The sequence below is a fragment of the Gracilinanus agilis genome, chromosome 2 (genome assembly GCF_016433145.1).
Source record: "Gracilinanus agilis isolate LMUSP501 chromosome 2, AgileGrace, whole genome shotgun sequence".
NCBI lineage: Eukaryota > Metazoa > Chordata > Mammalia > Didelphimorphia > Didelphidae > Gracilinanus > Gracilinanus agilis.
This window is the reverse complement of record NC_058131.1, coordinates 525,357,972-525,383,995: the sequence shown is the minus strand read 5'-3', so window position 1 is coordinate 525,383,995 and position 26,024 is coordinate 525,357,972. Positions and strand designations below refer to the sequence as shown.

Sequence of the window (26,024 nt, the reverse complement as noted above, 5' to 3'; positions counted from 1 at the left end):
AGTTTAATCAAATTGTTTTCCTAATTCCCACACTAAAGGAATAAGAATTCACTGGGAGTGAAGAGATTCAAAGATATCCTTGGAATATGGAATTTAGTAAAAGCCATGTAAGATGCCATAATGGAAAGGTTCTAGACAGTCAATGGATATCATGAAGGTAATGATGTTCCAGGTTTTGAGGGCAAATGAGACATCAAGAAGTACACATATCATGAGAAAGTAAAAAAAAGACTAACTTCATCTCCTAAATCTTGCCCAGAGTCAACCCTCATTCTTCTCCCTGACCTCTCCTCTCCCATCTCCTTTTAGAGGGTACAAAACTTTTTAACCATTTCAGATATACCCTTTTTACATTGCTCTACCTAGAATATTGAGGTGAGGGGGTAAGAAGGGAGTGATTAACTCTTCAATGAGTTAAAGTGCCCTAAAATGGGAGACTATATGAAAGTATTTTATACTTTGAATAGCTGAATGTAAATGGCACTGAAGGCCACATAATTAACACTACTATTTTCAATACTTTCATTAAATTTTGCCAAGAATCCTTCCCTTTGCATGTCATATAAGAATCTGGAGTAATATGAAGGAAGAAAGTTTACCAGGTTTTATTGTGGTAGACTTGCGGCCTCGCTTGGCAGGAGAACGTTCTTCTTCAGAGCATATCAGTTTCCTCTTGCCAGAAAGCAGACCCATGGAGACTCGAGGGCTTTCAAGGGCTTTACGTGGAGGGGTGGTAGTAGCACTGCTGCTGGAGGTAGTAGGGGTGCTTGGAGAGTTGAGGTTACTTCGTCGTTTCCGCTTACCTTCCACCAAATTATCTATAATCAAATAAGACAGAAAATGAACTAGTTCTCACAGATTAAGCACCCTGAACCCTTCCCAACACTTTTCACTGTAGCATAAAGCACATTCTAGGATTATTACATCTTTTGTTTCACATCTCCATGGCTGAAGATTTGTTTTATTTATCTCTTGCTGAGCTGAGAAGGCAAGAAGAACCCTAAAGATTTACTGGAAGATCCTGGGAGGGGAACAGAAATAGACAGTGGCCAAGGAAAATGGCCCTGATCTCCATCTGATCAGTCACAAATGGATATAAGAATAACAAAATTAGTGAAGTTTTGCTCACACTACCAAAAAAAAACCTTGTCTCTAATTCCAATACAAGTTTGATAAGACCTCTTGAGATTAGCTGTCCAAAGAACACATGGCTTACCTAAGCTGATGTCTGCTGCCTTAGTGAGGGGTGTTACTGGTTCATATGGACCCAGCCCGAATTGCTCTCTTAGTTTGTTTCCTTGTTCCAAAGACAGGATAACTGCCATTCGCTTGTACCATTTCCTTTGGCCTTCTTTTTCGATACTGTAGTATAACTCCCCAGATTCTTTTCTGTGTCCTTTTACCACTCCTGGGAAGGAAGACAATAAAGGGAACCTGTTGCTAATAACATTATTCCATGTAGCCATACTTGTGTTCATTCTGTGTTCTGCCCAGTGAGTTTAAACCAGATGGTCCAGACACTTGCAAGGTTGGGATAAAATTAAACACTTGCTGTTATAACTAGAGTGTTCCTAATCAGAATACATTCAACTACTACACTGTGGTTGGGGTAAGGAATGATTGTTTTAGGGTTTCAGAAAGAGGATCCTTGTATGAGAGCTATTAAAGTTCTTTTCCAACTCAGTATTCTTGACTTTTTGGTGATTCAAATAATTCTCTCAAAGTTCTGATGTACCATAAAAAATAGCTATAACTCATTAATCCTTTCGGACTTGGTTTCTTTGGGAAGCACACAATAGTTCTTGCATTCAGATATAGAGTGTGGGCATCTTAAGAAACCACAGAGAAAACAGAGAAGGAGAAACTAAGACAAACTGAGATGAAGCTGAAATGTCTTTCCTTTCTGCTCCTCTATCATTCCACTTAGCCTCACTGGTCTGACCCAATCTCTTAAGGTACCTTCTTAGACCAAAGAATGAATACATGACTATATGAATAGAATTGGTCTAGAATTTAGTAAACTTGGGTTCTAAGCTTGATTCTATCACAATATGGCTTTTTGAAATGTTGAGCACTCCCCAACCTCATAATAATCCTACTCCTATCAGTAGTAAGTCAATAAGTATTGCCAACCTTGCTGGGTTGTTTTGATATTAAAAAGTTAAAAAAGGGCAGTGAGGTAGCTCAGTGGATTGAGATCCAGGCATAGAGACAGGAGGTCCTTGGTTCAAACCTAACCTCAGACACTACCTAGCTATGTGACACTGGGCAAGTCACTTAATGTCCATTACTTATCCCCTACCACTCTTCTGCCTTTAAAACAATACATTGTTTTAAAAAAGTATTGATTCCAAGACAGAAGGTGAGGAATTTTTTAAGTTAATTGGACAAGATGCTTTAAAAAAAATTAAGGAAATCACCACTGTACCCTCAAAACCTACAATCAGAAGAATGCATTTTGTTCTATTCTACAAGCCTATGTTAAATTATAGAATTGAAAAAAATCTTATTTCTAACATTACTTATTATAATATATATATATATATATATAATTATTTCTAATCCTCTAGCATAGTCTTCAGACAAATGTAAAAAAGAATAGAAAAGAGAAAGGAAGACTCAGTTCTGCCCTCTGTCATAAATTTCACTCATCCCTTATGCTTGGCCTCTCTTTGTTATAATTCATTCTGGGCCTCACCAAACTATAGAACTCAATACAAGAAGAAATCACAAGACTCAAAAGAAACACAAGAAAGCCAAGAATTGTTTTAAGAGTGACTATTGATAGTCTTAAAAAGAAACAAGAATTAAACAAGCTACTGGAATGACTTTTAGAAATAATTTTAAGAACTCAAATGGATAAAAATAAGCTATTTTCTCCAGCATTCATTCTGGACATAAGAAGATCTATAACTTTGGTGTTCAAAGAGCTAAATATGGAACTTTAAGAAATAGTTTTCTTACCTAAAACAAAGTGTTCAGAATTTGGTACATAATTTGAACCAAATTTTTGGTATTCATTTTTTTACATATATATGGAATTCAATCACAGGACAAAAAAAAAAAAAAAAAAGAACTCTTACTAGGTACCATTAATAGCCTTGCCAACAAGAACTCTAGGGTGAAGAAGCTTTTTCTTTTGAAAAGTGCAGACAATAAGAACTCTAAAGAAAAGACTCCTAATCAAAAAAAAAAAGAAGACTATTGCCTGGATTCTCAGAAACAAAGTAATTTTTTCCCCCTTTATCTAAAGGAAAAGAAAAACTCTGGGGAAGGCAAAAATGGTTCTAAGTAACAAACTGAACAATGACATATTAATATCAGGCTAATCCACAAAGCAGGAACAATGAAATGCACAAAATAAACCTGTTCCTTCAAAAAGTTATATCCTGTTCTGTGAACCAGAGAAGCCTGGAAGTATATGCACCATGTGCACATACAGAGGTAGAAGTGTGACTTTTTCCTAACTGCAGTTATTAGATTTGTTTCTGCTGCATTTATCTACCTGGTTCCATCAAAACAGACAAGTCAAAAATGAAGTAATCAGAGTAGCTAGTTTGGGGCAAATAAAATTTCTGATCTCAACATAGTGAGTGGTTAGATTGGGGTAACTTTTCAGTAACTGATGAAAGGACCCAGAATATCCAAGGGACACAATGAACTGTTAAAAACTTTGCTCCTTTCATTACCTGCACTGAAATACTCATCCTCCGAAAGGGCTGTCACTTCTGTCTCCAGTGGGATTGGGTCACACAACAGAATGTCTTTGCCCAATACATCACACTCGTAGCCATCATCAAAAAGCAGCTTATATTTCCCAGCTCCAACATCTCGTGTTATTTTCCCAGAATAAAAATAGCCATTGGAGGACCACTTGGCTACAACTCGGAGGCCTACAAAGCTGTTTCCTGAAGAAGAGGAGTCTAGGCCATCAGAAGGGCCAGCAACGACCTGCAAAGGAATCTCTGGAGAGTCACTACGGCGTAAGATTGCAGTACCACCATCTGCTCGTTTGTTGGCATCTGGAATACGGGGTACAATACGGGTGAAGGGTTTATCATCTGGCGAGACACTTGTTGAGATATCCTCCACACCAACAGGGCTAGGCAAAGCTGTTTCTCTGAAAAGGAAATGTAGAATGTGAGACTTAGTAAGACTAAGATGAAAAACACATACACAGTGACTCCTAATTCTTCTAATTTAGAGAATGGGATGAATGATCAGCCAATGATCTCAACAGTCATAAGTCTGATCTTTCAAGTGTTCTTAATCTTAGCCACATCATGCAACTCAAAGTGTGCCCCCTTTTCCCTGCTGGTAACCCATATACTTTGACTTCCTCTTTTTACTCTATCCTTCTCCTATTTTTATGAACAAGCCAATTAAGTACATTCCACACTACCCAAATACCTGGTTCCCGTTGTCCGAGAAGGTGGACGGCCCCTTCGTCCTCTGCCACGAGGTGTAACTGGAGTTTTTCCTCCCTGTTTGATGCCAAGGCCTGCATCACCATCCTCCTCACACACAGGTGCCCCTACCTGAGTGACCCCTTTTCTAGGACTATAGAATGAAGGTAGGTTAGTCAGAGAGCATATATTAGGGAATTCTTTCTCAAAGTCTCAAAACCTCCAAAGCTTTTTTCTACATATGCTAGGTTACATGCCAGGCCAACATATATTAGCCCTCAATACCAATAATAAGCTATATCAAATCTCAGTCATGAAGAGGGCATGGGTTAAGAAGGATTTTCTCCATCTCTATGATAAAGCCAAATGCTCCCTAATAAAATTCTGGGTATAACCATCAAATTTAGTAAACCCACTTCTACTCTGCCCTATCTTCTCTTCCATTATCTGCATCAGAGAGTAAAGAACCAGTGTGGAGTCACCAACCCAAATCTCTGTTGCACTCCTAGTAAAAATAATGGATTTTAGAATTGAGAAAGAGAGCATGGTATATAGTGGGGAAAGGGTCTGGATCAGAGAACCTGGGTTTCAATTCTCACTCTGTTACCTACTATTTGAATGAACTTGGGCAAACAAGCTAATCTCTCAAAGGCCTCAGTTTCCTCATCTGCAAAATTAGTGGTTTGAAGTCTATAATCTTTAAGGTCCCTTCTACTTCTTAGTCTAAATGATCCTGTAGTTTCCAAAGTGGTTCCTAAGAAGCAGGGAGAGAGGCATGGGAATAACACAACCCCAACATTGCTAATATTCACATATCTCCCATTCCTTGCCACCAGGAGTCCACTGGGGTCTCTAGTCTAATAAGGGAAGTTACTTTAAAAACAGCCTGCAGCTTCACAGTAGTAGTGAGCCTCCAGGAGTCTCCTAACTGAACAGCTAAAAATACCCTAAATAAGAATCACCTAATGTAACAACACAAGCGCACTGATTTAAACTGTGGGTCTGGCAAAGATCTTTCTAGTTTTCCATCTACAAGTCCCATTATTCCCTTTTCCTTATTAAGTTAAATGTTTCCACCTCACCCTCCCTCTCTCAACCCATGTTTCTCCCTCTGGATACAATGTCTGCACCTCAGTTTTCCTGGGCCTCCTCGCGTGCTGGGTAAGGCAAAATCTGCAGGTTCTGGCCCACTTGTTTTCCCTTTGAGGAGTCCAGTCCCTTTCCCTGAGCTGCTACTGCTGTGTGCAGCTGAGAGGCCACTGCTTGCTCCACTTGACATTCGGTTCAAGCTGGATGCCTTGGAGGAAAAAGAACTGATATCCCCTAGGTCTCCTGAGGAGCCACCAGTTTGTGATGGAGATACTTCAGTCTCACATTCCTGACACTCTACCACTGGTTCTTCAGCCTCCTAAAAGGAAGAAAAAAGAAAAACCTAAGAGGAATTAAGGCAATGCATTTTAACTGTTAAATTAAGTTAAAATGAATGATAGCAAAACCTAGAAATGGCAAAAAGAGAAATCTAAACATAAATCCTAAAAAGCTGCATCAATAGTACATAGGTTTTTTCTGTAATAAGCAAAACAACTGATTGTTATCCTATAAGACATACCTCAAATGTTGCTAAATTATAGCAAGAAATTGTTGAAAACTTGCATATTTGAGTCTGATGAAAAGGCAGTGGGCTTAAAGGCAATGAAATATTTAACTTGGAGTCAGAAGACCTAAGCTTAAGACCTAATTCCACCCTTTGCCAGCTGTGTCATCCCTGATAACCTATTAACTCACATTTAAAACTCAATCTCTTTAGCTGTAAAATGGAGACAAATAATCTTGAAACTGACCAGCTTATTCCAGTAACACCAGAAGTATTACAAGATAATAGAAATAAGAGTTTTCAAGTCAAGTCACCAACCAACCTCCATTGTGCCTCAGTTTTCTCATCTAAAAGGTTTTAAATGATCTCTAAGTCTCCTTGTTTAAAGGTAAGACAATGGGGACAAATTTACTATGTGATACTAAGGGGAAATAAAATGGTATGAGAGTACGTCCTCTGGCTGCCCAAGGCCTCATTGACCTCTAAAGGAGGTAAAAAAGTTCTTAAAATAACTCATGTTGTTTTCTTACCTATGACAAGCTTCATCTATAGCAGTGGTTCCCAAACTTTTTTGGCCTACCGCCCCCTTTCCAGAAAAAATATTACCTAGCCCCCTGGAAATTAATTTTTTTTAAATTTTAATAGCAATTAATAGGAAAGATAAATGCACCTGTGACCATCACCACCTCCCTGGATCGCTGCAGCACCCACAAGGGGGCGTTAGCGCCCACTTTGGGAATCACTGATCTATAGGAAACATTACTCTAAGGTTCACTACTTCGAGTATTATGGGTAGCTAGTGCAAGGATTAATATCTCCATTTTACAGATGAAGAAATAAGGCTCAGAGCTAAAAGATGGATTGTACTAGAAAGAGAAATGGAGCTGAAGCTTAAACCTACGTCTTTTGCTTCCAAGTCCTGTTATTTACATTTCACCACAATTCCTTAGACTTGGATGTACGTATTTTCCAAAGCAAGTATGAGAAAGAGGAAGGAATCAATTAAAGTGATCAGTCTAAAAGAGGGTGTGGCTTTCCTCATTCTCAAAGTGAGACAAATATGACAATCAAAAAGCTTCCAATAATAATTGGGAGAGGACAGCTAGGTGGCTCAGTGAATTGAGAGCCAGACCTAGAGGACAAGGGGTCCCAAGTTCAAATCTGGCCTCAGACCCTTTCTAGCTTTGTGACCCTGGGCAAGTCACTTAACCCTCAATGCTCAGCCCTTACTCCTCTTCTGGCTTAGAACCCAATACACAGTATTGATTCTAAGACAAAAGTTAAGGGCTTAAATAATAATAGTAGTAGTATTGGGAGTTATTTTGCCCAACTATATGTTAATAAATCTGACAATCTAAGTGAAATAGATGAATCTCAGACACTTCCTAAGTTGTATGACTAGGCAAGACACTTAACTACATTTGCCTAGCTCAGTGGTTCCCAAACTTTTTTGGCCTACCGTCCCCTTTCCAGAAAAAATATTACTTAGCCCCCAGGAAGTTAATTTTTTTTTTAATTTTAATAGCAATTAATAGGAAAGATAAATGCACCTGTGGATCACTGCAGCACCCACCAGGGAACTGTAGCGCCCACTTTGGGAATCACTGGCCTAGCCCTTGCTCTTCTGTGCTATAGTAATTACTAGGCTAGAAAGTAAGGGTTTAAAAAAAAAAAAAAGACAACAGAACCAGAGCCAGTGCCCACTAAGTTGTGACATCACTCAAATCACCATGTGGTTTCTTTATGGAACTAGACAAAATAACAATATTCATTCAAAATAACAAAAGGTCTGAAGCTTCATGGAAAATAACAAGGAAAAGCAAGAAATAAGGGGACAGAGGCATTATTAGATAATAAACTATGTTGTAAGTAAGCTTGAAAACTTTTTTTGGTGGTAATTCAAAAGAGAAAGGTAGATAAATGGCACTAACTAGACCCAGAAATAAGTAAACTTATCTCCCTAGCACTCAGTAAAGCCAAGAAATCAAATTACTAGATAAATAACTCACTATTCTACAAGAATTGATGGAAAAATTAGAAGGCAATTAGTAGAAATTCATCCTAAACTGAATCGGCAACCTAAAAAAAAGTCATATGTACTAATTTAGAAAACAGAAGCCAATCTCTTTCACAACTGTGTATGTGTGTATGGGAGGGGTTACAAACATAAGTTTGCATTAAATAATTCTACAAGTCAGATATAATATATACTAGAGAGTAAATGGTATCATAGACAAAGCTGGCCTTGGGCTCAGGAAGACCTAAGTTCTATGAGGTGAACTGACTGGGTGATCCCAGGTGAGTCAAGCTGCAGAGGTTAATTTCTCATACAGTTGAAATCCAAAAAAGAATTCAAAATATACAATGAATTGGCTCAAGTACATAAGACCAAAAGGCACTCCCATAAAATAAGTAATCAAATGTTATGAGCAAATAGTTTTCAGAAGAAATGTAAATGATCAGCTACCATATGAAAGATTACTCAAAATCACAAATAAGAGTAATATACATTTAAACATCAGGAACATCAACACACAAAGTCCAAGAAGATAGATTCTGGCTTTAAAACTCACTATATGTGCGTATGGTTAAGTCATTTGACCCTTCTGTGCCTGAATTAACATACCTCTATGGTGTGGATAAGAACGCTACCACTAATATCTCTCAAAGCTGAGGAAAGTACCTTATAAAGCTTAAAGCAATCTATGTGAGAGGTATTGTTATTATGAGAGATGCCTATATATTTGATGTTTTGTATGTTTCACCACCTTTAGAGGTAAAGTTGCAGGTAAAAGCATTACTTCCCAATAATAGTCCTCTTAATGGGTTCCCAAAATAGCCAGAAAAACTGAAAATTATGCTGAAAAACTAGATACAAAAGGAAAAATATCTCTTGCCTCATCTCTCCAGTCCTGAATCACTCACCAACAGAAGTTCTAATACATGATTCCTTCACTGTGTCCAATTTCAGTCCTAGCTCTCAGGTCAGTATGTAACTTTAACCAGAGCAACAAGTGGCAAAACATGATCATTAAAAACTCAGACATTACACCAACTCTGAAAACGAGCTGTCAACTTCCAAAAACATAAACCTCCAGGAACTTATTCCCAACATCCAAAGCTGGAGAAAGAAACTGGTGAATCAGCCTTGTAAGTCAAGTAGGGTTTAAATCCTACCTTTATACTTTTAACAGTTATGAAACTCTGAACAAATCAGTTAACCTCTTCCCAGGCCCAGTTTCCTCATCTATTCAATGAGAGCACTGCACCTGAAGGCCTCTAAACTCCATTCTAGCTCTAAATCTATGATTCCATGATTGGGCAATTGTGAAGGACCAAGGGGTTAAATCCCACCCCCCAACTCTCTCTCCTCTATTCTGTAAGTTCACAAAGACACGGGTGCAGAGAAAAGAGCAACATAACCTTGAGTATAATGATGTGAAAGCAGAGAGAAAACTCCCTCCGCTCTAGTCAAAATTATTTTTGTTGACCATTTGCTTCCCGTAATGAGCTATCTTGATAGAAAGTAGGTAAATATGTGTATTGCTTCTGGTTGAGGGATTGGTAGAGCAGGAGCCTGAGAGAGCAAGCAGTAGCCTAAAGCCTGTTGATAGAGTAACATGGTGGATTAAAGCTAGATTGTTAGGAGCATGTTGGTGACAGGGGTCATTCTTTTAACTCTCCAGTAACCCTCACTCCTATCTCATTCCGAGACCCCATGCGACATTCAAGCCCACAAGACATCGTAGTAAATCGTTATAATTACAACAGATGCCTTGCAAAACTGTAAATGAAATTTTAAAAATCTGCATATAAATTCTAGTGTATTACCAGATTTGGAGTCAAAAGAATTGGGTTCTATTTCCATCTTTTCAACTTATTACCTGTGTGATCTGGTGCATTCCCCAACACCAGTACTCTTTTCTCATCAACAAAATTACAGAGATAGACATATCCAATAATCTTATACTAAGGTTTTAAAATCTTATAAAAATTATAAATTGTATTTTTAGTTCACTACTCCTTAATACTGAACATATAAGAAAGCATTCTAGTGATTTCTAAATCTCAACTTTGCAAAAAAGGAAAAGATATTACTAAGAGGTTAACTGACAAGCCCAGTGATACATAGGAAATCAGAGTTAGGCAAGACATAGAAATTACTAACTTCTAGCCTTGCATGGAGATCTGTGAGCTACTTCACTCTTTCTCTTTCTGATACAAACATGCAGAAAACAAAGTATCAATACCTAGATAAAGGGGACCCAGGGAAGAGATAAGAGTAATCAAAAAAAATAATGAGTAATTTTTTTTAAAATCCAGGTCACAGTCTATTGAGTGAAATTTGGCGCCCACATCTAGTGTATTATATTACCTCGGTCACCTTTCGGTCCACTTCTGTACCATCTACATAATATACATCAGTGATAACACGTGTAATTAGTGTCCGTACTTCACGGATAGTTCGCATGTGGCGATGTAAGACCTGGCCAGGTGGAGGCTGAGGCAAGTCAAATTCTTCTTCTCCCTATAATGTTAAAACAGCAAAAAGAGAAATGAACATATTACTACAAATGGATTTGACTATGACCCAACCAATTCAAAATATTCCAATTAAATAGGTTTCATGAAATCAGAACACAGTAAAACTATAATGATTACTTACAACTAGAACCAGATATGAGATTTCTCCCAGGGTTTAAATATTGCATACTTAATCTAATCAATAGATAGGCTGCCTATATGCATTACACCTGAAGCCCTGGGTTAACGTCTACAAATTTTGAGCAATGAAGAATCTTGTTTATAGTTCTATCATAAAGAAAAATAATTATTAATTCAAATAAAACCTTAGGCCTTTATGAAAGCTGACACAAGAAAACACCAACTGAAATTTGGTTCATGCTAGTAAATAAGGCATATTATATCCTGTTCTGTGATTTCATTGAAGCAGGGAATTCGTGATGTATAAACCTCCTGCACACACATACAAAGCTGCAACTTGCAATTTAGTCTCAGAGAAAGTGCCTGAGGCACTGAGATATAAACGGACTTGCCTCTGGTCACATAACTGGTATGTATCAAAAGCAACTCAACCTGGATTTTTCTGATTCCAATGCCAGTTCTTATATATTATGCCATACTGTTGTCTTTTATAATTTTGTTAGTTAAAAATTTTTTTTTCAATTAAACCCCACCCTGCCATTCTACTATGAACATAAGCAAAATATTGGTTCTGGAAGAAAGCTTTCCCTCAATTGTTACATTAATTTAGTTCTCTCCAGGTTGAAGCTAGTCCTATACTCAGGCAAAAAAAACAACTTTTCAAAATTCATTATATTCGGAAGCTTTCCTTTTAATATGAATTCTGTGGTGAGAAATAAGATCCAAGTTATAACCAAAGTTGTAACTGGTAGAGCTGTAGAAAGAGCAGGGCTTTGAAGACAAATGACCTAGGTTCCAAACACAGATCTGACACTAGCTATTTGTACTTCCTTAAGTCATTTAAGCTCTGAAACCTCAGTTTCCTTATGTATAATATAAAGTAAGGGAGTTAGTACTAGATGATGTCTGAGTTTTCCTTCCAGCTCCAAACCTATGATCATTTCCACATTTATTAGATAAGAGTTCTTTTAACTATGAATCCTGATAGTTGGTAAGTTGTAGCCTCTGACATATATTTGTAAAATTCAATATGTCATAAAGAACTACAAAAACTAAAGAATTCAAACAAATAATCACTTAACTATAAACCTTACATTATTTCATACTAATAATTACTTCTTCTACAATATCTCTTACATTCATATTCATCATCCCAGTCTTTCCCCTTAGACTTTTACAGCAGATTCCTATTGGTCTCCCTAACTTGCTCCATTCCCATAAATCCTACACAGAGCAGCTGGCATGATTTCTGCATGAAGTACAGTTCCAATCCTGTCACTGTCTCTCCTCACCTACTCAACATACACACACACACCTCAATAAACCCCAACTATTTTCTCTGGCATTTAAGACTCTTTACAAAACTGGTCCCAGGTTGCCTTTCCATCCTTCTTACACATCACTCTCCTCTAAAGACTCTTAAGTTGAATCAAACTGACTTACTCTCTGTTTATCAAATATGACATATCTCATCTCCATACTTTTTGCATTGATTGTCCTCCCCACTTTTCATCTCTCTATTTCTCAGAATCCATGGCATTCTTTAAAAACAGAGCACAAACACCACATTTTACACAAATACTATTCTGGTTCCTCCAGCTGCTAGTACCTTCTGAACCACAGTTATTTTGTGTATCTTTTGCAATCCCAATATACCTAAACATGACATTCCCTGTTAGAATGTTAGCTACTTGTGAGCCAGCCTTGTTTAACTTTTGTCTTTGTATCTCTCTCTCTCTGTGCCTGGCACACAGAAGCATATTAATGCTTGCTGATTTATCAAACACTTGTTCAAAGCAAATCACCCTGCTAAAGTTCAAAGAGTTATACATGTATCTTCAGCTGCTCAAACCAAGCCTTGATAATATGTCCCCTTATTGATATTGCTGAAAATGAAATCCATGAGGGAAATAATGTAGAATAAAATTAATTCATATTTTCTACTCTTCATAGCTAACGTGGGGAAAATGTGTTAATAAAAGGCTACGGGGGGGGGGGGGGGGGAAGCTGGGTAGCTCAGTGGAGTGAGAGTCAGGCCTAGAGACAAGAGGTCCTAGGTTCAAAACCCAGCCTCAGCCACTTCCCAGCTGTGTGACCCTGGGCAAGTCACTTGACCCCCATTGCCCACCCTTACCACTCTTCCACCTATGAGAAAATACACCGAAATACAAGGGTTTAAAAAAAAAAAAAAGGCTACGGTCCCTAAAAAATCTAAGAAAGATTCCAACACAAAGACTTAAATTTCAACATATTATTCATAGGCATGAGATAACAGGTGATAACAATAATAGCTGGCATTTGCAGTTTTAAGGTTTGCATTTTATATTTATCAATGCATTTGATCCTCACCACAACTACAGGAGACAGGTACTATTATTATCTCCATTCTATAGAAGATAAAATTGAAGCTAAACAAGGCTAAGTGACTTGCTCAAATTCACAGACCTACCAAGTATCTGAAGCAAGGTTTGAACTAGACTTATTGAACCAAGTCCAATGCTCTAACCATACTAACACACTTCTACATGGTATAACTATATGCCAGGATTGTCACAAGAATATAAAAGTGTAAGTAAAAAAAGACCCCATAGCATGTGTTCATTCCGTAAATGCAATTAAATGGCTATTTAAGCAGTTTGTACAATTACCAAAGCCATACAATGGGAAAAACTAACATCAGCATAAAAACAGGTGAGAGAAAAAAAGAGGAAAAAACAGACAGAAAAACTAATGTTGCTTTCTCTTCACAAATACCCCTCTGAAAAAAAGCCTGTATGAGAGCACAGTTTAATTCTTGTTCACAAATGAAGGGGACAAGAGCAATGTCAAAGAAAACACTCCTTTAAATGCAGGGAAATCTTAGTTCCAGGGGCCTCAAATTTAAGAACTATAGGAACAAGTTAATTTCCACTGAAACAAACCCAAGTCTTACCCACAATGAACAGTATTAAAAGTTTTGATGTCTTTGATTTTACTACTGTACAAAAGGTATTAAAAGAGTAAAGGGAAGGGGCAGCTAGTGGCTTAGTGGATTTAAAGCCAGGCCCAGAGATGGGAGATCCTGGGTTCAAATCTGGTCTCAGAAACTTCCTAGCTATGTGATCCTGGGCAAGTATTATAGAGAAACAGGATTTATCTTAGTTAGCTAGCAGAAAGAGCAGTCTTGGCTGGCAAGAGAACTTAGAATCTTGCCACAGGGACTCACACAGTGACTCCCGTAGCAATTGGCTTTGCAGCAGCTGTCAGTGTGAGCCTGTGTCTTTTGGGGACTAAATACTCTGGAGTTGTTTCCTTGGATGTGGACAGTACATCTTCTATCAAGACCAGTAAAGTTGTAGGTTGAGAAGTGGATTTCTCTGGTGTGGTAGACACACACAGATTCTCCCATCTCCCTCTCTTCACCCCTGGATTTTATCTTACTGTGTATCCTGATTTCCTGTGATCAGCTATGACATCCTAAGAACAACGAAGGATATCTTCGTGAGATCCCCTTAACCCTGTCAAGCCAGACTGCCTTGCTTTTAGGCAGTGTGTTCATAGACTTAGTTCAGTGTAGTCTGTGTCCATCTCTCTATTCCCTTGTAGTTATCACTAGACCTTAGTGGCAGTTTTCCTACTTCCCTTCACTCCCCATCCCACTTATTTATTAAACAGTTTAGATGTACAATCCTGCCTGTGTAAGTCCTTTCCCGGATAACTGGTTGATACATTAGACCCACTGTGTTACTTTCCCTGGTATTTAGTAGTTGTCATTATCTTATTTGTTATCCCCAGCTAAATGTTATTACTTGTGATTGACTGTTCAGTTCCCTATCGTCAGTTGACAGATCTAACTGACAACCCTCTTTCCCCACTTTTCCCCAATGTGGTGAGGGGCTCATTTTAACTCGTTTACTTATATTATTTCAACCCCTCCTTACTTTCATTTACATCACAAGTCACTCAACCCCGATTGCCTAGCCCTTACCACTCTTCTGCCTTAGAACTAATACACTGTTTTTTTAAGATGGAAGGTAAGAGTTAAAAAAAATATATATATTAAAAGGATGAATCAGTCACAAAACTGAGATTAGAAATCAGGTTTCCAGACATTCAGATGACTGCTCTGTAGTTAAAGTAAAGATCAAGTCTACCATTATTTATAAGAAATGGGGCAGTGTGGCATACTACACAAAAAGCTGACCTGAGTCAGAAAGGCCACTGTTTTACCTCTGATAATTATTGGCTATCTGACATGAGGTAAGTCACTTAACTTCCTATGACCTCCCCAGGCAACCTCATTAAGTTGCAGAATAGTTACCCATTTGAATTGCTAGAATTCTCAGGTGTATATAAGAGTTGGAGGTTTCCAACTGTTGCTCTGTACTCTCTCTCTGAGCTCTCTAGACTAAGCAAGGTCCAGAAGGCAGTTTTCTCTTAGCTCTCTGGCAAATTCCCTGTGAAACCTTTGGGAATAACAGATTGGCAGTTTGGGAAGGGAGAGGTGACTGTTTAGCAATGGCTGAAGTGAAAAGACTGACTGAAAGAAGAAAAGATGATCTTTTTCTCTGATATCTGTGAGAAAGCAGGCTTTGGCCTATCCAGTTGGGTAGCCATTCCTGCCTCGACCAGAACCAACTTTTGGCTAGGCTGGCAGTATAGCAGTTGCAGAAATAACATCTTTGGACAATATTTTTTTAAGACATATATAAATTTACAAAGGTATTAGAAATAGGTTTTACTTAGGTGGTAATTGGCTTATAAGCTGGAGATAAGGAGTAAGGGCAGGTCTGGTTTACTAGATGGAAGCGGGACCCGTGACAGCCCTTGAATTGGGTGTAATTGTGAGGTAGTACCCCATTAGTATTAGAGATAAATCCTATTAAACTTTTTACCTTTCCTACAACCCTTTAAACCTTTTTAAGTTTTAATAAATAGGGTTATTTTATATATCTGTCTCTGAGACTTTTTACAGCCAGTCTATTTACTAGGCCCATGAACCTACCAACTGCTCATCTTCAGTTAACAAGGCTCGCCTTCAACAGACAATCAACTGGTCTTTTTACCAACAAATAAGAAGAGACTATACAAATACAGATACAGATTCAATATTATCCCTACAGTCTGACAAGCTGAATAGGATGAACTTGATAAAATTTAACTTTTCAAAAAGGTAGTTGTTTCTAGCCAAACAGCTAGGCCTCAACTGTCAGTCATTGTGAAAAGGCTAAGCCTCAGAATTCAAAAGGAAAACTTTTTTACTCTGTAGTTCCAATACAGTTTCCTCTAGGGGGAGCTTTTCCTAACAAAGGCACAACAAAGCAGTTTGCAGGGCAGCCTCACAAAAAAAATGTGCCTGTATTTTTTTGATTTGACTTTTTTTACCTAGACTTTTTTAACCACTATCCCATTATACATCAAAGGGATAGGGATATTGAAATGTTTAATGGCTCTCTTATCTATAACACTCCTTGATATCATTGTATAACCTGCCAGCAATGTCATGCTTCCTACTAATCCTGGGTATAATAAAGCAAATGAGTTTCTTCCTCTTTACCTAATGGAAAATGCTAATTGTAAAGAGCATAGTAGTTAATGAACTAAAATTAAGGGTCACTTATATGGAAAGCAAGTTTAATAGGATTGACACAGAGAAGGAAGAATTAGTTAAGGCACAAGGGGCAACCAAGCTAGAAAAAGAAACCAAAGCACTAGAAAGTACTCAGGCGAATTTGTTTCTATTGAGGGAAGTGCCAATATTAACCCCCAACCAGCAAACACTAAATTTAAGATTGCACAAGGGATTCTCCCAATCAGACACAGACTCTTTTTAAAAAGGTATTCCAAACTTTGAGGAGGAACCAATTGCAGTGGTGAAGAAATTTTAAAAACTAGTTAAACAGTATGACCTGAATTACTTGGATTTTGATATTCGTTTGGATGAACTTTTGACAAAGAGAGAAAAACAGAAGATTATTAATGACACAAATATAAATCCCGCAATTGGGAGGCAAATTCTTTTGCGGGGTATAGAGAATTAGTAAGAGCAAGGAGGCCATTATACAAACACTGAAGTACTGTTCCAAAAGACCAGGGACATGCTTCAAATTTGAAGGCATCAGGCAGAAAGTGGGAGAGACACCATCCACTTTCCTGGATAGGGTGATTGACTTAGCAGAACGTTGGATTGGCCTGGATATTTGTCATGATAGCAATGTCAGCCATATTAGATGACAATTCGTAAAGAATGCATACCCTGTGGTCCAGGATTATTTTAGGTCAAACTGCCCCAAGTGGGATGAAATGCAACTGGATGAGTTAAGAACAGCTGCTACTTATGTTTTTCAAAATGATAAAGACAAACAGGAGGATAAAAAGAATGGGATAATACAGGATTTGAAAAGGGAGGTTAAAGAACTTAAGTAAAAACTGAATAACAATGATTTGCAAGAAAAAACAGTAGCAGTGGTCAGGGAATACAGACCACCTAGGTCAGAGTATAATATAATTCAAGAGGGTTCAACAACCAAACTCCTCATTGCTATTTGTGTGGGAGACCTGATCACATGATGAGGGACTGCTGATCAGGGAGGCAGGTATTTCAGCAGAATTTTAGAAATTGTGGTGGAAATTATAGGGGAAACCGAGGCAGAGGTTTCAATAATTACAGGGGCACTAGATTTAGAAACTTAGGGTATAACAACTACAACAATGTATATGGTTATGGAAGACCAAATTACTCAAACCAATTTAATGACAGGTTTTTCCAAGGGTCTGCACAAGCCCCAGACATGGAAACTATGCAGTCTCAGGTAACCCCCAAAAAATTGATGTACAGAAGGGACCCCATGGAGCAATAGCTGCCTTATGAAAGTTTTCTGAGGGGAGTGGAACTAACTGTATAGAAAATGGATTTTTGGAAACAGATTAGTGAATTTACAAAATGAAACAAGGGAAGAAAATAATAATAATATAGTGAGTGAAGGACAGGAACAAGAATTTAGTTTTCCTGATTATAATGTATTAGCACCTGTAATCCTGGTCCACTCCCCACAAAACAATACTGAACCCCATGTCACACTAAAAGTGGGGGGCCATCTGTACAACTATATGCTGGATACTAGGGCTACAAAATCTGTTGTAAAAATCTCCTGATGAGTGTAAAGCAGTGGGAACTATGCAAGTTGTGGGTGTATCAGGGAAACCCTGAATAGTGAAAAAGTTACCATCAAGAATGGCATCTTTAGGGCAGCAGCTGGATAGCTACGTGAATTGAGAACCAGGCCTAGAGACGGGAGGTCCTAGGTTCAAATCTGGCCTCAAACACTTCCCAGTTGTGTGACCCTGGGCAAGTCACTTGACCCCCATTGCCTACCCTTACCACTCTTCTGCCTTGGAGCCAATACACAGTATTGACTCTAGGACAGAAGGTAAGGGTTAAAAAAAAAAAAAAAGAATGGTATTTTTAGGACCTCTTAAAGTGGAACATTCTTTCTTACTTATGCTGAAATCCCCAATGAACCTTGTGGTTAGAGATCTTTTATGTAAACTAAGGGCAACAATAGTGTGTACCCCAACTGGAGACATGTCCCTGGAACTACCTGAGGAATCTCTGAACTTATTCCCATGTTGATTTTAGATGAAGTAGATAAAGAGGGAGAAGGGAATCATATCTACCAGATATCAACAGATATCCCAGAAGATTTATGGGCCACCAGTTACACATATGTAGGGTTTTTAAAAATCAGTGGTCCTTGTTAAGATTGCAACTGAATAAAGTCCACCACCAGCTATCCCACAATACCCACTGAGTAAAGAGGCAATTGAAGGAATAATCCCAATAATAAAGTACCTATTACAGAATGGAATACTAGTACCCTGTGTATCTATGAATACAAAACCCCCATATTGCCTGTAAAAAAGCCCAAAATGGATGCAAATGGCAAAGTCATCTATTGCTTATGCAAGATCTTACAGTAGTCAATAATCATGTTGGTTTAAAAGTACCCTATTGTACCAAGTACAGTAACAATAATATCTGCTATTTCCAGTCAGGCAAAATATTATACCGTGGGAGACTTGTGCTCTACTTTCTTTTTTATTCCAATCCACAAGGTTTCCCCAAAAAATTTTGGCATTCACGTGGAAAGGGACACACATGACTTGGCGCCGTCTGCCCCAGGGATTCTGCAAAAGTCCTTCACTCTTCTCCCAAATTTTGACTCAAGACCTTGTGAACATTCATTTTAAGAAAAATAGGTTGATTCATTTCGTGGATGACTTGCTTCTGGCCTCACCAACAACCAAAGCATGTCAGCGTGATAGCAAACATCTTTTGACGGAATTGTATAAGAGGGGACACAAAATATCAAAATCAAAAGTGCAGTGGTGTCTACCAAGAGTAAAATATCTTGGATTTGTGTTGTCAGAAGGATCTAGATACATTTCCCAAAAGAGAATAGCAGACATACAAAAGCTCAGTGCCCCTAAGACCAAGAAACCATGCAGGGAAATACTAGGTACCATGGGATTTTGCAGACAATGGATTGCTGGGTATGGGGAGATAACAAAGCCACTGACAGAACTGACAAGAGATAGTGAGAGTCACTAAAGTTAAAACCAGAACATCTCCAGGCAACTGCAAAACTAAAGGAAGCAATTCTATCTGCCCCTACATTAGGAATTCCTGACTATTCAAAATCATTCACTCTCCATGTCCACGAGTGAAGGAGTATAGCTTCTGGTGTGCTCACCCTGAGTTTCGGACCTTTACAAAGACCTGTAGCTTATTATTCAAGGCAGTTAGATCCCATCATTGCCAGCGCTCCTCCAAGCGGCTGGGGAGTTGCAGCCATAGTCCTGCTAGTTACAAAAGCAGCAGACCTTGTGTGAGGGTGTCCTCTGACAGTTATGTGTCCTTATGAAGTTGAGTCACTCATGTTAAGGCACAGGACACAAGCCTTCTCTGATCAGCAAAGTATGAGATAGTTTTATTGGGAAATGAAAAAAGATGCAATAGCTTAAACCCAACTACTCCTTTACCTGATTTACCTACATAAGGGGAACCATTACATGACTGTGAGATGGTAGTGCAGCTAACCAAGACTCAGGAACACCCCTAACGTACCATGACTGATATTGTTCACAGATGGTTCATCATATATGAACGAAGGTATAAGATACATGAGTGCAGCTGTAGTTAGCAAGTTTGAGACTCTACGGTTTGCTTCACTACCTAGAAACCTTAGGGCTCAAGCTACAGAATTAATTCCCTTGAAAAAGTCCTGTGAAATTGCCAAAGACCAAAAAGCCACCATATACACGAATTCTAAATATGCTTTTGGCATATGTCATGCCATTGGTTCTTTATGGCTTTCAGTGTGGTTTCCTAATATCATCTGGTAGAACAGTGGCTAATGAAGAGATAATTCATGAGCTACTGCAAGCTATACAACTTCCTAAAGAATTGGCAGTGTTTCACTGCAAGGCCCATACACTGAATACCGATTTTATAGTCAGAGGAAATCACAGAGTTGATGTACAGCTAGATGTATTGCAGAACAGGGTCCTGAACTCATATTGAATCTCTCTGTCATTGAGGAAATAGATCTAGAAAAAGTTTACACAGAAAGAAAAAAAGAAAAAGCTTAACATTGTTCTAGAAACACTAGCAGTGGCAATTAGAGAAGAAAAAGAAACTGAAAGTATTAAAATAGGCAATGAGGAGACTAAGCTATCACTCTTTGCCGATGATATGATGGTCCACTTAAAAAATCCTAGAGAATCAACTAAAAAGCTAGTGGAAACAATCAGCATCTTTAGCAAAGTTGGAGGATACAAAATAAACCCACATAAATCATCAGCATTTCTATATATTTCCAACACATCTCAGAAGCAAGATTTATAAAGAGAAATTCCATTTAAAATCACCCTAGACAATATAAAATGCTTTGGAATCTATCTGCCAAGACAAACACAAGAATTATATGAATACAACTACAAAACACTTTGTACACAATCAAAACTAGATCTAAACAATTGGGAAAACATTAATTGCTTATGGGTAGGATGAGATAACATAATAAAAATGACCATCCTTCCCAAATTAATTTACTTATTCAGTGCCATACCTATCAAACTACCAAAAAAACTTTTTTACTGAATTAGAAAAAACTATAACAAAGTTCATTTGAAAAAACAAAAGATCAAGAATATCAAGGGAAATAATGAAAAACAAATGTGAAGGAAGGTGGCCCAGCAGTACCAGATCTTAAACTGTACTATAAAGCAGCAGTCATCAAAACAATATGGTACTGGCAAAGAGACAGAAGGGAAGATAACTGGAATAGACTTGGGGCAAGAGACCTCAGGAAGACAGTTAATGATAAACCCAAAGAGCCCAGTTTTTGGGACAAAAACTCACTATTTGATAAAAACTGCTGGGAAAACTGGAAAACAGTATGGGAGAGATTGGGTCTAGATCAACATCTCAAGCCCTATCCCAAGATAAATTCAGAATGGGTGAATGACTTGAATATAAAGAAGGAAACTATATGTAAATTAGGTGAGCACAGAATTGTATACTTGTCAGATCTTTGGGAAAGGAAAGATTTTAAAACCAAGCAAGAGGTAGAAAAAAATTACAAAATGTAAAATAATTTTGATTACATTAAATTAAAAAAAATTTTGTGCAAACAAAACCAATGCAACCAAAATTTGAAGGGAAGTAAACTGGGAAACAATCTTTATAACAAAATATTCTGACAAAGGTTTAATTACTCAAATATATAAGGAGCTAAATCAATTGTACAAAAAAAATCAAGCCATTCCCCAATTGATAAATGGGCAAGGGGCATGAATAGACAATTTTCAGATGAAGAAATTAAAACTATCAACAAACACACAAAAAAGTGTTTGAAATCTCTTATAATTAGAGAAATACGAATCAAAACAACTCTGAGGTATCATCTCACACCTAGCAGATTAGCTAACATGACAGCAAAGGAAAGTAATAAATGTTGGAGGGGATGTGGCAGAACTGGAACACTAATGCATTGCTGGTGGAGTTGTGAATTGACCCAATCATTCTGGATGGCAATTTGGAACTATGCTCAAAGGGCTATAAAAGACTGCCTGCCGTTTGATCCAGCCATACCACTGCTGGGTTTGTACCCCAAAGAGATCATAGAGAAAAAGACTTGCACTAAAATATTCAAAGCCTCACTCTTTGTGGTGGCAAAAAATTGGAAAATGGGGGGGATGTCCTTCAACTGGGGAATGGCTTAACAAATTGTGGTATCCGGTGGTGATAGAATACTATTGTGCTAAAAGAAATAATGAACTGGAGGAATTCCATGTGAATTGGAAAGACCTCCAGGAATTGATGCAGAGTGAAAGGAGCCAAACCAGGAGAATATTATACACAGAGACTGATACACTGTGGTAAAATTGAAAGTAATGGACTTCTCTACTAGCAGCAATGCAATGATCCATAACATTTCTGAGGGACTCATGAGAAAGAATGCTATCCACATTCAGAAGAAGAACTGTAAGAGTAGAAACACAGAAGAAAAACAACTGCTTGAACACATGGGTTGATGGGAATATTATTGGGGATATAGATGGTAAACAATCACCCTAGTACAACTATCAATAATATAGAAATAGGTCTTGATCAATGATACATGTAAAACCCAGTGGAATTGTGTGTCAGCTATGGGGGGATGTAGGGGGAGAGGGAAAGAACATGAATCATGCAACCATGGAAAAATATTCTAAATTTTAAAAAAAGAACATACCAAGTTTTGTACCAAAGATTCTATTGAGAGAGCATACCTAGATTTGGGAAACCAGGGAGAACTGATTCTGATAGAAGGAGTCATTTTACAGACTCAATTTTAAAGCAGATCTATGAGAATTTAAGGTTAACACCAAAGTTCCATGTTCTTTATCATCCTCAAAGCTCTGGACAGGTTGAGAAAATGAAAAGGGAAGTTAAATCTATGGTAGGGAAATTGTGTACAGAGACCCACTTGAAGTGGCCAGAAATATTACCAATAGCTTTATTCTACCTAAGGACAAGGCCAAGAGGGGACGACTTAGACATTTCACCTTATGAGATTCTCTAAGGGCATTCTCCAATGCAAGCAAAGACTTTTACACCAGTTTCCACATCTATGCAAGGGGAAGACATGAAAATTGCTGAATATATCAGGGAATTGCAACATAGGGCCAAAGAACAAAAGAAATGGGAACATTAGTACAAATGGGGCCATTAGACTTCACAATACACAATATTCAACCAGGAGATCTAGTAAATATTAAAAAATTTTAACAGTGCAACAAACTTGGGAGAGGCCTTTCCACATTCTCATGACAACACCTTCAGCAATCAGGGTACAGAAAAAGACATCATGGGTTCACTGTTCCCACATAAAGAAGGCAATAGGAAATGATTTTATTTCAGACAACATGTCTGCAGGTGAAGAGGTTGATCAAGGATGAGAAGACAAGGATCACGGTGGCAACAGCAATGACAAGGGCAACAACAACAGCACAATGACAACAGAGACAACAGCACAAGGGCAAGGTCAAAGACAACAAGAAAGGGACAACAGACTGGCTATGATCTGTAAGAACATTGTGCTGATTCGCATAACACACTGACAACACTTAGCTGCAAACAACATTGAACACTGACAGCAATGCAGATTGGAGCACAAAGGCAGAATATTGAAGATGCTGCTTTGCATGTTAATGACAGATGAACTCATGTAACACAGAGGTTCGTATAAAAAGGACAAATTTGGTAAATATTTAGTTTATAAGAAAATTAACATATAAGACACACTTATAATAATTTCCAACACAACATAAGTCAGTAATAAGTATTCATGACAATATAAATGAATATGAGTTAATCACCTTATAATAGAGGTATGACAATGAATATGAACATTACAGAATAAGGTCTTATCTCAGAGGAAGATTTCATATATTCCTGTGAGATAACATCAAAAAAAATTTCCTATCTTTAGTAAAAGAAAATCCTTAATATTTTGTATATTGACTCCAAGGGTGGTATTATATCTTACTAATAGGTGATTCTATAGGGAAGTGTATATAGTTGTACAAAGCATGTAAAATATGTAAATAGTATGAACAAAGCATGTAAATACTATGTAAATTTGTTCATATCTGTACATTTGTGCATAGCTAGGTTTCTTAAAAGATTCTTCATTTTCCTAGCATTGCAAGTTAATTTTGAGTTTTATTGTAGACAGTTTTGGGTTTCCTGTCAACACAGGGTTTTAGATTTTAGCATAGTTAAAAAGTTTGGTTTGAAAATTTTTTCCCAAGGATTTGTAAAATGAAGTTTGAATTGTTTGCATAGGCTTTGTTTTAGTTGAGCTTTTTCTGTAACAATGTAGGCTGCAAATTTGTTGTTCTGTTACTGTATTTTACAAATGTTGCATTTTGGATTTTTGCAATTGTAATAATGTTTGGACTTGCATGTTGCAACTATTTTCCTTGCTTTCTTTTCTTTTTCCTAAAATTCTTTTACCCTTAGCATAAATTAGTTCAAATTAGGCATAGCACAGTAATAGAGTAAGGTAAGCTTAAGATAAGGACTGGGTTTTTTTTTTTGGGCGGAGGGGGGGAGGGAAGAATAGTATAATAAATTTAGGAATAGATTAGGAATTACATGGTTAATTAAGATCCAATGGAGTAGATTCCATCTACCCATAGGATAGCAAGGGGGGATTATTAGGGGTAAAATTAAGTATTTGGATTTTATAAGTGAGTGACAGGAGGGAATCCTGTCTTTCAGACTGTCTTAGGCCCAGTTTAAAATTTGAAGTCAAAGCTTCTGCTAGAATTCTCAGGTGTATATAAGAGTTGGAGGTTTCCAATTGTCACTCTGTACTCTCTCTCTGGGCTCTCTAAACTAAGCAAGTTCCAGAAAGCAGTTTTCTCTTAGCTCTCTGGCAAATTCCCTGTGAAACCTTTGGGAATAACAGATTGGCAGTTTGGGAAGGGAGAGGTGACTGTTTAGCAATGGCTGAAGTGAAAAGACTGACTGAAAGAAGGAAAGATGATCTTTTTCTCTGATATCTGTGAGAAAGCAGAGATAGGACAGGCTTTGGCCTATCCAGTTGGGTAGCCATTCCTGCCTCGACCAGAACCAACTTCTGGCTAGGCTGGCAGTATAGCAGTTGCAGAAATAACATCTTGAGACAATATTTTTTAAGACATATATAATTTTACAAAGGTATTAGAAATAGGTTTTACTTAGGTGGTAATTGGCTTATAAGCTGGAGATAAGGAGTAAGGGCAGGTCTGGTTTACTAGATGGAAGCGGGACCCGTGACAGCCCTTGAATTGGGTATAATTGTGAGGTAGTACCCCATTAGTATTAGAGATAAATCCTATTAAACTTTTTACCTTTTCTACAACCCTTTAAACCTTTTTTAAGTTTTAATAAATAGAGATTATTTTATATATCTGTCTCTGAGACTGCTTACAGCCAATCTATTTACTAGGCCCATGAGCCTACCAACTGCTCATCTTCAGTTAGTTTATAAGGCTCACCTTCAACAGACAATCAACTGGCCTTTTTTACCAACAAATAAGAAGAGACTATACAAATACAGATACAGTTTCAATATTATTCTTACAATTGGTATAAAAAATTTCCTCACTGAAAGTTCTGCACACCAGTGAAATCATAGGGGAAGAAAAATGGAGAGAAAAAGAGAGAAATAGGTAAATTTTTTTTGGTCTAAACCAATGTGTTCATCTATGTAGGCAACTTGAAGTATGCAAATACCCTCTACTGATACAGACACACAACTATTTTGAAATTTAAGTCCTAGGAAGTTGCCAAATATACTTAAAATTTTAAAGACTTAACCAGAGTCACCAAGTTGGAATGTGTCAGAAATCAAGATCTAACTCAGTTCTTCCTAAACCAAGTCAGGCTCTCCATCTACCATACCATACTGCCAAATTGCAAAAAATAGACACAAATTACTAAGCTGTAGGATTCAACTAATACCAAGGTGCTGTTAACAAGACACAAAACAGGAAATCCACATAGAAAGCTCCCCTTACCATGACTGATCTACTACAACTGTGTCAAAACCATCATACTCTTTAGACAGAGTACACTGCATTGGAACAGCACCAGGTCCTCTATATCTAGGCATTTCCACAGGCAATAAAGAAATCTTATAATACCTTGTGCACTTTACTCCTAAAGAGACAAATTATCTAGGACTGTGGTAGAACTCAACACAGAGGCCCTAAGGAAGCCCCCGGATGAGATGATTGTGCTTAGAAAGAAGTCTTTTCTACATAGACCCAAAGTGAAGATGACC

At 37.7% G+C, this 26,024-nt stretch overlaps 1 protein-coding gene across 1 annotated transcript in view; it reads right to left on the bottom strand.

Annotated features, from left to right (window-relative positions):
- Positions 1 to 26,024, bottom strand: part of TP53BP1 (tumor protein p53 binding protein 1) — a 127,288-nt gene that overhangs the window by 8,279 nt on the left and 92,985 nt on the right. The window contains exons 19-24 of the mRNA XM_044660015.1: positions 10,376 to 10,528; positions 5,537 to 5,814; positions 4,411 to 4,560; positions 3,690 to 4,120; positions 1,217 to 1,408; positions 600 to 818 (exon numbers count right to left, since the gene is read on the bottom strand). Coding sequence (XP_044515950.1) covers positions 600 to 818; positions 1,217 to 1,408; positions 3,690 to 4,120; positions 4,411 to 4,560; positions 5,537 to 5,814; positions 10,376 to 10,528 — 1,423 coding nt within the window. The remainder of the gene's footprint in view (positions 1 to 599; positions 819 to 1,216; positions 1,409 to 3,689; positions 4,121 to 4,410; positions 4,561 to 5,536; positions 5,815 to 10,375; positions 10,529 to 26,024) is intronic.